Source organism: Rhea pennata, chromosome 11, assembly GCF_028389875.1.
Source record: "Rhea pennata isolate bPtePen1 chromosome 11, bPtePen1.pri, whole genome shotgun sequence".
NCBI lineage: Eukaryota > Metazoa > Chordata > Aves > Rheiformes > Rheidae > Rhea > Rhea pennata.
In genome coordinates, this window is record NC_084673.1 from 11577242 (window position 1) to 11589927 (window position 12686).

The following is a 12686-nucleotide window of genomic DNA, read 5'->3' on the forward strand; positions in this document are numbered from 1 at the left end:
AAAAAAGCAACTTCTTATGACGTCTTATCAAAAAGTTTTGACATTTAGTCAAAGTAAAACATACATTTTAGTGGCTGGCACTTCTAGTAACTCCTCCCTGATCCTTTAAATTTTAAGGTCCTTTACCAAGAAAATTTTTCTTGTTTAGCACAGTAAACTCCCTAAGAAAATGTTAATTACATTTTTGAATTATGATATCTGTATATAGAGTTATTCATATGTTATTTATATCTAAACACTATATATCTTTTTTTTTTTTTAAAAAAAAAAAACTTCATCAGCATCCATAGTCAAGCCCTTTTAAGTTCCCAGCATGTTCACAAGAAGAACAGAGCATACCCTTTTCTGACAGTTCTGCTCAGTTTCAAAGCCTCATGTAGATGTTAATATAAATCTGTGGAGGAAAGCCCACCTAGGAAAAACAAGACAATTTAGCATGCATTTAATCCTTCAGAGTCATACAAGACCTGATCTAACTCACTGAAAAATCAATATAAAAACTCTGCTGATTCTGTGAAGATTTGACTGGATGCTGGATTAGGATTAACTGAAACGATTTCAACCAAGTTTTGTCAGTATATAAAAACACATAAAAAGACATGAGGCCTGCCTCAATGGTTGCATCATCATATAATAATTCTGTAGCTAATCATAAAGGATAATGTGAACAAAATGCTACAGATTACCTATTTACTACCAAGTGAGAGAACCTCCATAGAAAAGAAAGATTTGCATGGAGACAGTGGCAGTTGTATTAGTACCAGCCTACCACAAAAGGAGAAGGATAATTCAGACAGCCACAAGGTATCTATCTTAGTTTAACAACAGGACTCATAAAGCAAGTGTAGATTAAAATACATATGCAGTGTAGGCAGATGATCCCACAGACAACTCCTTTACATAACTGCTTCCAATAAGAGAATAATTACTGTAGTCTTACTGTAAGGTCTTGAAACGAAACTATGCTCAGGCTGGCGGTAATACTATTATCCTAGGTGTATATGAATCTACTAACTTCTAAGTTGAATTTTAGAAATAGCTTGAAATAAAGTTTTAAGAAAATGGTAATAACTGAAGAATAGGATCTTGAAGGAACTTTTTCTACCACAGAAGGTAAAACATAGAAGATGTTTCACAGCATTCTTCACTCAGACTGATATTCACTCAACCAGTTATAGAACAAATCCCTGATTTTTACAGACAGGCGTAACTTTCACTCAGAATAGTCAGTCAGTCTCCTGATCTTAAGTAACATTCTCTCCTGTATCAACAAATTTCAGACAGAAGCCTGAGCTCAATCCTGGTATCTGTTAGACTAATCCATTATAGAAGAAATGAGGACTATCATCTGCTATTGATGATGAATATCAGTTATAAATTGTGCACCCTCTACTTTGAAGTACTGTGAGTTTGGTACAAATACACAGAACTGCTCTATAGGCACTGAATCAAGATAGAAATACAGCGACAACTAAGCAGTTAAAAATTTTGTTATTGTGACTATTCCTCTCCAGAACTAGTACTAAAAACACTGAATTATGCTAGCAGTGAAACTGACAACACTGTTCAAGATGCCAGAAATGCAAAAAAAAAAAAAATCCTTTCTGATTTAATAATCAAAATTCTTCTGGATAAAGACATTTTATAACACTTTGCTTTTAAAATTTAACAGTATTCCTTCAAAATACCAGAACTGTCACTTTAAGTGACATTTTAATAATATTTAAAATAATGACACTTACGGCTTCACTAGACCTTAACAAATATACATGGAATTGGAAGATTTCAATTGCCTGTGAAACAGCTGAATCAAGATACACACAAATTCTAAGACACAAATTCTAAGACACTAGCATCAGGCAAACTTCATGCTTCAGTTGGACATCTAGACACTAGAGTTTGCTAGAAAAGAAACTAAGTCAGTTGAATTATTCAGCTTTGAACAACTGTTTATGTAAATAATTTTATTTCTATGTAAGAATCTTGAAAAATAAAATATTACTATGTTCATCTACTTAAAAGTTATCTTTATTCAGAGCAAGCTTCAGTTGCAGGAAAGAAGAATAACATATCTTAATTCTTTTGTAGTCCTTATTGAAATAATTCATATAGATTTTTCTTCCAATATAATTAGAGGAATGCTATTTTCCTCTGGGTTATTTATCTAAAAAAAGAAAATTCTGTGCATTCAAAAAAAAAAAAAATCATTTTATTGCTCCTTCCAATCCATCACACTCTCAGCTAACAGAAAAGCTAAAATTAATAATCATTAAGTTAAAAAATCTGAGTTAGTTGCAAGTATTAAATGGTTCAAGAATTAAGGAAAATTAGTCATAATTCAAAGATTTCAAATCTTATGATAAATTCACAAGAAAAGATTACATTTAGTGTTTCCAGCCACAACAGTGGATCAACTTAAAACTCTCCCAATGGGTACCAAGTGTTAGAAATAGTCTTTAAACTAAAATTCCCTTTGATGCTTTGGCTTTTTAAATAATTCATTACTTAATCAAAATAGCTTTCTTTTTAAGTATTTTCCCCTTAAACGGCATTATACTTCTCAAATAAATTAAATTATAATGAAAAATCAGATTAATTTTAGCATGACTAATTCATTCTATGACCAAAATCTGTCTTAACATAACCACGACAGTTCTCCTGTAAGTTTAATGGTTCAAGATTAGCATACAGTTATTTTAACACTTCTAAATGCTGCCAATATTAAGTAAACAAATTAAGTTTAATTTTTATTAGATTCCACAAACTGTGAAACACAAATCACAAGGTTTTCCCCAAGTCTGCACTGTCTGAACACTGACTGACCTAAAAGTACACAATATAAAACTATCTGAATATATGTAAAGTAAGAAAGACACAGTAAGTATCATATGAGAAACTCATCAATATGGGCCAGAATTCCAGTGAAGTATGCCAGTAAGTATTTACATCTTTGACTACCTGCACAGTGCTAATTTTAAGTTCTATGGGCATCAGTATTACATAATTTCAGTATTAACCTTATAAAATCCAATATCGTAATTTATCCAGCTATATGCTGTTAAGATGATCCAGGACTGAAGATCTCCCCATATGTGAAAAACAGAAGAGTTAAGTCTGTTATAAATTGTGTCATAATAATTAGATTCCACCAGTTGAAAGTCAAACTCTCTTTTCTAATTCCTAATTATGAATTGCACGTAAAGTAACAAAAAGGAAATTTAGGACCTTTTTAGTCATTCTTGTTACAGTGATAATCTTTCTCTAGAATCATATTGATTTATGTGCTGCAGCATTTCTGTGTTTTTAATTTAGATTTCTGAATCTGAATTATTTCTACTGCCTTCTACTACTTCTGCTACTGCCCAATACTCAGGGGACTAGAATGAAAATGACAACATATTCTTCCTGGTCTCTCTTGTATCTTTACTACAGACGATGGAAAATGTTAAAATATAATGGTGCTTAACTCCTCTGAATACAACTCATTCAGGAATAGTTATTTTCATAAAAGAACTTTTTTTAAGTCCTCATACAAACTCTTAACAAAAATTATTTGTATTCTTAAATGATTTTTTTAAACATTTGTTGATATACCCATCACTTCTGTTTATGTATGAAGTTCTATTTGCTCTTTTTTTTTTTTAATCTATTTTTAGGGATAGTCCTCCCAATAATTACTAGCAGCTTTGAAAACCTTCTGATTTATCAAAGATTACTGTATAATATAAATGCTATCAAATACAATATTTTAACTTATCTTTCTCCATTACGTACATCTTTTACACTCCTCATCCCGCATATTGCAACAATTTTAGTATTTTTTTATGATCAATTTTATTAAATTGCCTTGACATACAGAAGCTAATAATTTTTTTTCTGTAAGTCTATCCCCTGATGAGCATCATTTTAAAAAACTGAAATGCCTAACAATTCTTCCAGTCATTTTGGTGTAGTCATTTTTCTAACATTCTTTTTTTTTTTTTTTTGATGATGAATTTGGTAATTAAAACCAGACTTCACAGAAATTTCACTATCCATGGTAAAAAGAGAAAAAAAGCACTTAGCAGAAGAGTATTCATCATTGAATGGCAATGTTTACTTATTCTAAGTAGGCTGACTGTATTTTTTTAAGGGCAGATAATAGTTATGTTTATCATTAACTCTGCAATGCTGTTATTACTCTAGTCGATATAAATACCTGAGGAAAAATTTTTATCTGTTATATCATTTTTACTGTTCTGTTGACAGAAAGCACATACATGAATCTTATTAGAAAGGTATGTTGAAAGAACCATCAAGGACAAAGCTCTAGCCTTTCATGTTAATATAGCATTTATTTGTTACTTCATCATAGGTATTTTTATTTTTGTATTTTCAAGGTTTCCAAAATTAATAAGAAGGTACAATAAAGGAAAACAAAGTATTAGGAAGAACTATCTTGATTTAATCAAGTTTTTGTATTATAAAATACACTGCAAATATACAAAAATACTTACGTTCATGATTAAAAAATAGTCTCTTAAAAGAAGCTTACATTTTCGGTTGTTCCTGTGATTACATGTAGCCCATCATACGTTGATTTGATATACATTCCCTGAAGAAAGAGCAAGAAGAATAATTAGTATCTCTAGGTAACAAAGTTATAATGTTTGCACAGTAATAAAAAAGTGCCCATTCTGGTTTACGAACAATGATGTTTCAACAGCCTAGAAGGAATCATTGTTGAATGCTATTTTCAAATACAGGTTAAAACATGTCTATATCAAGACCAATTATAAACATCATTAGTTATCTCATTATATACATTTTTTTATTCTAACATTCTCTCTCTCTCACACACACACAGACACACTCCAAAGGTTTTGGGCAGAATTCAACACCTAGCATCAGTATAAAAGCAGGTGACAATTCAGTATTTGAAATATTTAACACTTGACCTCTCTACTAGTGATGTGAAAGGAGTATAAAAATTGAAGTAATGAACCGTAATAGTCTTTGAACTTAAATGTCATCTTCAGAGTTACTGATTCAGCAAAAATTAAACCACCGTCTAACTCAGAAAAGACAGGAACCAATGTTCATATTGCCAATTTATGGTGAAAATTGAGCTGGTGAAATAAAAAGAACTCTCCAATTAGTTCAGCAATAAATCTGATAATTCTGCTCCAAGGTAGTGACTGGCAGTATATAGGGAGATAAATACCTACTTATATTGTCTATCTGTACAGAAACATACAGGCACAAACAAATCACAGAAAGATTTAAATGTCAGTGAGACTCGGCTGCTTGTAGGTCAGTTTCACACCTCTCCGTCCAGCATGGATAGCCATCATTTTTTGAAATCTAATTGGTACAAGGTACTGTCCTTTGATATCCTTTAATATCCTTTGAATAATTCTGAATCACTTTGTGTTGTCAAAATAGAAGTTTAGAGCCCCCAGCAAAAACATCAAGAACATTCTGTTCACAAAAATTCTGTATTTGTCAGGAAAAAAGTTCTACTCCAAAAACTTTCAAATTTTTATTGTCAAAGTCATATAAAATAATGGGAACTATATTTTATATGTTTCATGTTACCATCCTTCACAGAATTGGTAAGGTTGGTAGGGACCTCTGGAGATCATCTAGTCCTATCCCCTTGCTCAAGCAGGGTCACCTAGAGCATGTCAGACAGGGTTGCATCCTGGTGGGTTTTGAATATCCCCAGAGAAGGAGACTCCAATGTCTCTGGGCAACATTCTTCCTATATGCTGTGTTTTCACGCTGGCCTATTTCTCTCTTGTTTGTTCATGATCTTTTTCATTTTCATTTGAGCAGCTATCTGGCCTCAATACATCACAGGAAATGATGTTTATTCAGGAAACTTGATTCATCAAAAGTTACTGACTTTCATCTGAATTGTAATGGTAAAGAATCCATATTTTTTTTTTCTGACAAAATAACATGCTTTAAAAACAAGTAATCTGCTGATAGGGAGATCTGACAAAAAGTGTCACCCACTTTTAATTAACTGGTCTCTTAAAAGTTGAAGGATATGCTCTGTATTCTTGCAGGCAATACTCACTTTCACTGGTTTCAGTCAGATTCTTGTATGAAGAATGTTTTAAATAATATATAGTTGTTATGTCTGCATTATCATTACATTTTATCAGAAAAAGTCAATCTAGAAAACCATTCTTCCCAAGGAACCTAATGTAAGCAGGAAATCACCAATGTAAAGATGGAAGAATAATTTTTTCTGTTAATTGCAAAATTGTATGACAAAATTCACCTTTTTTAACTCTATGCTATATGCTATAATTACTATTGGGAAATCGTAATGCGTACAAAAAGAAGTAATATTGGCAATGTTGTTACCAACTGAGAGGTTTTGAAATTTCCTCCACTGCACAGTTTTCAGAGATAAGTAAATACTTATGGTGACTTTAAAGATGTAATTCCTTTGCTATCCAAGAACGCTATACCGAAAGCCCCAACATGCAAAAGTAATTCTTATTCACATGTGTAGTCGTTTTGACTCCAGCATAAATACACGTATCAAAAAAGGTTTCTCGGGGAAATAAACATACTACTGCAAAATAGAAGAATAGCTGCTATTGTACTCACTGTATTTACCCAGTAAATTAAGATAACATACCTGTCACAGTTAAATATATCATCTATCATATTACAAAATAATGCAATTCACAGATACCTTCCTCTTCCTTAATATTTTACACTATTGAGCATCTCATCATGGCTATTCACAGAAGAACCCAAAGAATTTCATAGCATTTGGCATTCTGCTTCAGAATCAATTCTTGATGGGAGCAATTGCTTCCCTGCAGCATCTCAATGAAAGCATTAACACAAAACAACTTAATGCTAAGGATGTCTGATGTGTTTCAAAAACTAATTTCCAAATTACTGAACACTATTGAAGAAAATCTGCAGGCTACTAGTTTATCTAAAAATACAGCAAAACACTACAAAGGAAAGATCTTGTTGATGTCTACAACTATCTAATTGGGAAGATGTAGAGAAGACAGAGTGAAACTCTCCTCAAAGATGCATAGTGTGAGGACAAGAGGCAAGGGACACAAGTTGGAACTTGATACATAGCATTTTTTTCCTTCAAATTAAACCTTGGCAACCTTGAAATTGTCTTCATAAGATATAGTTAATTGGGAAGAAAAAATGTTTATCACAGTTTTCCACTGCTTCATTCTCTACAGCTGACTTAGTTTTATCAGTGTTTGCTCTTCTACTGTCTTTGCAGCACCTTTAACTGTTACTCACAAACATCTGATTCTCTGATCACTGAAAGACAAGTAAGAAAAAAGCCCCGAGATTCTCACTAGAAATGCAATGCTGATTCTCCATTAAAAGTATTAAATCCATCTCGTAAGCTTTATGTTGGCTTTCTATAATGACATCTTAGGCCAGAACATTATACAATATTGCCACATCTGTCACAGAAGTCTATTATTTTAATACTTAGTGGACTTCAGTAAAACATTTGTAGCCACACTTTTAAAATCCAGTTTAATATCACAGTTCTAACATCCCCTGTGGTTTGACAAGATTCATTTCCCTTTCAAAAACCCATAGCCAACAGAAAAAACACTGATAAACTTCTCACTTAAGTTTTAACACCTATTTCTTCATAAAGTTCCTGTCAAACTATGTGTATTTTAGAAAGCAAATTGTGATTCAATCTTTTAACAGAGACATAAGAACTGACTGATCACTAAAAGTTACCTTAACTTTTGCTATCTGCTCTTTCATCTTTCATTTTATCTAAAAATGTAAGAATCGTTGTATTTTTATTCAGTTTTATATACTTTAGAATATAAGGTATTTACCTATTTTATATATACATCAAAATACAATTACATAGCATTATGTATGCTATACATATATATCATAACATATAGAATAGCAGCTCTAACAGCAGTTTTCCACTGGGCAGAAAGTTTTGAGTGTAACATTGAAAAGAAAATGAAAAGTGTTCTTTAGAAGAACCCCTGAAACACACACATGAATTATAAAAGGTATGCTTTCTTCAGCTTATGCTGTCCATTCTAGAGGCCAGATATGTTCCCTGTTTGAAAGATAGCACTTCAATTCTCTCTTTCCAACCCTGTAAACATTTTTCCTATAAAACTTGTCCTTGATAAGCCGACTGTCAGCACTTTCCTATCTTGTTGTAACAGATAATGCTGTGTGTAACACCACATGTACAGTTCATTTCAGCTCTCAGATGCTCTCTGTGTGGCGGAAAGATTCTCAAAAGACAATTTCTCCTTCAACACAAGAAGATACTGGCTCTTACAAAATTACCATTTCTGAAGGACAGTCTATGTCAATGCTATTTTAAGGCCTGCCACACTCCTCCCCATTTTCAGGTGTAAAGACTTGAATCTTCAGGTTAATTTTAAGTGACGATGGCACAGGCTAGAAGAAACTCTCTAAAGTTTAAATTGCTCAAATACTTACATGAAGTTATGTTATGGATATAAATGAAAGGCTTTAAGGAATCATTATCATCAAACTTCAAGGGAAAAAGGAAAACTTTCTATGTCTGACTTAAAAGAAAGCGTTTGAAACTGCAAAATTCAGTCATTCAGAGAGCTGTAAATTCTATAAACCCCACAAAACCATGCAAGTGTTCACAGCCTGAACTGAGCTGAACAGCTAGACTTTGCTTTCAAACTAACAGGCTACTGGCCATCTTTTTGTTCATCATTCCTTTATTCTGTTTCCACTACAATAAGCATTTTTTGCAGTTAATAAGCCTAGAAAAAAATGAGAATATTTTTTCATATTGATTCACCATATTCAGAACAAATACATTCTTCTGTACTATCTTTATAAGATAATTAAAGATTAAGGCTTATATAAACTGGTATTTTTCAAGAGGCTATAAATATTCATTATTTCAATCACACTACTTTTGTTATAAAATCTGACGGAAACAAATACATACTCTTCTTAATTATTTTTTTTAAATATGCGAACTATTTCATAGATCTCAGCCATATTAACTGACCAAGTAGAACAGCAAAATCAGTAATCTAAGAATAAGAAGTCACACGTCTTGCCAGTGGGTTCCATAGGCCAAAAGCACAAATGATGGAACTCCAGTGTCCTGGAATCCATTCTGGGCTCCAGATGAGAGACTGTCTCAGTGGGAAGTCGTTCTTTTGCTCTTCTCTCCAATTTCCCCGTTTCCCACACAACTAGCTATTCCTCCCAGATGCATCCTCTTGCTAATTCAGTCTAACAATACAAATACACTCTTTTGCTTTTTAAATCAGCTCTAGTCTCTCCTTTCTTCAGTGCATGAAGATTCAATCCTCCCCAAGATTTTTCTTCCATGTGCTCTGTTCCAGTATCTGCATACCACTTTTTTAAAAAAGTATTTAAAGTATCTTCTTTTTTCTTCTGTGTAAACATATTATGTTGGGTTTGTTTATACTTTTTTGAGCTTATTTTGGGTGTATATTTATTCTGAACCTTTAATTCTTTTTTTTTAAAAAAACAGTTCTTAATACATCTACTACTATTTTACCTCTTTTGCTGGTCTATTTAGTTTCTTCTTCACTAGCTTACTTCTTTATTTTTATAGGAATCTGATACTGATTCTGAATTTGCATTTGTTTTGTTTGCTAACTCCTAGTAACACTTCTACAGATTTACCTTAACTACTTTATTCAAAAGAAGAATTTCCTCTTTACTTTTCACTAAATCATATCTAAATAAAAACTCACAGACAACAAGCAAGGTAGACTACGAGAGCCAACATGTCAAGAATGATGGGCGTAGACAGATTTGTGAAAGCCTTTAAAAATAACCTGAAATAATTCAAGTTTATAAACTAGATTAACACCCACTTTTAGGATAGCAAGGTGTAATTCCACAAAAATAAGCTGTCTTCATACACCACTTTTTCTTCTTGCATTCTCTCTCACTTCCTTTTTTGTAAAAATGGAGAAGATTGGCTTGGATCACTTTTAATCACGCATCCCACATAAAGAGCGCTATCTGAATGGGTAACTGTACATTAGAGAGATGAATAATCCTTAAAACAAAAAAGGGCCTGTGCACCCAAAAGCTTGTCCATATTTTTTCAAGTGGTATCATCTGATCTAATAAAAGATGTTTATTCCTACTGTTCTTCTAACTGGTTCTTCCCTTAAAATCCCTCTGTAGAGAAATTAACAAAGCTGCGAATTAATGTGTATCTTAAAACATAAAAGATTGCCCATTTCTATCAGTAGTATTAAACTCACACAAAATTTAAAAGAGAAAAATCTTTCTCTTTTGAGAAAGACTTATACTTTTGAGAAATCATACTGGCTATAAAACAAAAGATCTTGCACCAGTGACAATTCCTCCTCTTCTAAGGACGGAAAAACAAAACAAAACAAACAAAAAAATCCCTCCATACACATGCCCAAAGACAGTCCCTTTGTCCATCACCTCATTTAGAACACTGATTCCCACAGCCTGCACTTATTTGACAGCAAATCTGCATTAAAGTTGGCTCTGGACTTAGCCTGAGCTAATTTATGGTAAAGTTCTCATAGCCTTTCATCTACCCTCAATCACAAGGATTTACTGCCAAGCTTAGGGGCTGCAACTTAATGGTTACACTGGTTTTGTCAACTCAAGAAATTTAGAAATTTTAGAGAGCAACTGCATCATCTTTATCTGACGACTGAAGAAAACTTCTGGGACTCCTGAAGGCAGAACTTAGTCTACTTATTTCTGAGGAATGATCGAAAAATACCAAGTAAGAAGATTTTTCAAATATCACATTAAAGAGAAAAAAAAATATGCTTTGTTGTGAGGTCAGTATATACTCAGCTGTTGCGTGGCTTCCAAAAATCAAAACTACAATTTCATTTAACAGAAGTTTTTGTAACTTTAAAAGGAAGTTTACCATGCAACACAATGGTAATCTATCCTTTTAAGCAGAAAGAGGAAACGTAAAAAAAAATCTCATTTCCTTTGTCATGCCACAACTGAAAATTTAAATAACTCAAGCAGAGAATGAAAAAAAATACAAAGGCCATAGAAATGTGTTTTCTTAAATAATTAAACAGTGCCTTTATTTATTTCATAAAAAGTTACATATGCATGTTCTCTGTCAATATGGTTAGACCTTACAGTGGTTCCCACAGTCTAATACTTTTTTAGTATAGGATTAATTTCAGGTTTGTCAAATCAGAAGTTTGAAACAAGGTTTTCATTCCAGTCATCTTGTTCAGACTGATCATAAAATATACTTCAGATATAAATAATATCACCTTTGCAAATACTACAGTTCAGGAGAAAGTGTTTGGCAATGTTGAAAATTTTTAAATGCATTGAAAAAATATGGAGAGTGTTCTGGTATTTATAACTATGAAAATTCAGTGGCTTAAGAGGGAAAAGGAGAAATCAGTTTGACTGGCATGCACAGAGAACAGCTTGGGAAGGAATGGGAATACACTGAAGAAAAGCAGAGGCCAGCAAGAGGCTACAATGAGCAGGATCTAAACACAAACCTCATCAGAACTTAGAATACAACCCAGAATGTGTTCTTCCCAACATAAATTCTTCTCCTGTCTAGCAAACAACTGTTAAATTAACAGCAAAGAGTATCTTCTGAGGAATGCACGTAATAAAACAATGCCACCTCTCTCCCTCACACACACACTTTCTCTTTTTTATAAAGAAGACTGGAAAAGAAGCTACTTTATAAAGCAAAAGAGAAAAAGACTATTAAGCTTGAAAATGCAAAAACAAAAAGTCAGCAAATGCTAGAACCAAAGGTAATCATTCAAAAGATATACAGTCAATTTTGTGAAAATGCATTATGATACAGAATTTATTTAAACAATTACACACAGAGACACAATCCCTGCAGAAGTCCTGACCCACCGTAGTCACTATATGGACCTTGGCCTAAAAATTAATTCAGTTTATGTGCAAGTTTATGCAAAGTCTATAGGTTTTCCAGCTCATTTGTTGAAGAAATTGGTAAAAGCTGTTTGCAAATTCCGCAAATAGATAAAAGTCTGATAATTTAGGCAGCTGAATATCATTTTGGATAACTGAATTCTTATATAAACCTCAGCAAGTAATTTACAGCGTATTTTTTCATGAATATCAAACAGTTGCATTCATCTTCTAGGTTTCAACCCTTTAGGAAGCTGGAGCTAGAGTTCTGGGTAACTCCGCAAACTTTAGCTACAATTAAAACCAAGACAGACTGCGTTTCACAGTGTTTTAAACTTACGCTATAGAAGTAGCAAAGTATTAAAAAAAATCATATACTAAGCATCTCCTGCCGAATCCTGAAAAAGACTTGTGATTTTGACACAAACTGCTCTGTGCATGAGATTCCTATCTATAAAGCTAAAATTTCAATATCATTTTCACAAGTGTGTTGCAAAGATGAATTAATTACTGTCTGTGAAGCACTCAAGAAGGCCATATATATCTAAAAAAAAAAAAAAAAAAAAAAAAAGTCTCTTGATGAAATTAGTAACCCAAGAAAAATGCAGAGTTTAGTTGAGGTCTGGTAAATAAGACCTCACCCCTACACTGAATGATACCAACAAAAATGGAACTCTGACTAATTTCTATTCAGTGAATAGCACTCATTTTTTTCTTGAATGGAACAGAGATCCTGTGCAAATAAACTGCTATGTAAT

General features: G+C 32.7%; 1 protein-coding gene across 1 annotated transcript in view; it reads right to left on the minus strand.

Annotated features, from left to right (window-relative positions):
• Positions 1 to 12686, minus strand: part of LOC134145213 (connector enhancer of kinase suppressor of ras 2-like) — a 206653-nt gene that overhangs the window by 77359 nt on the left and 116608 nt on the right. Inside the window, 1 exon segment of the mRNA XM_062584516.1 lies at positions 4535 to 4594. Coding sequence (XP_062440500.1) covers positions 4535 to 4594 — 60 coding nt within the window.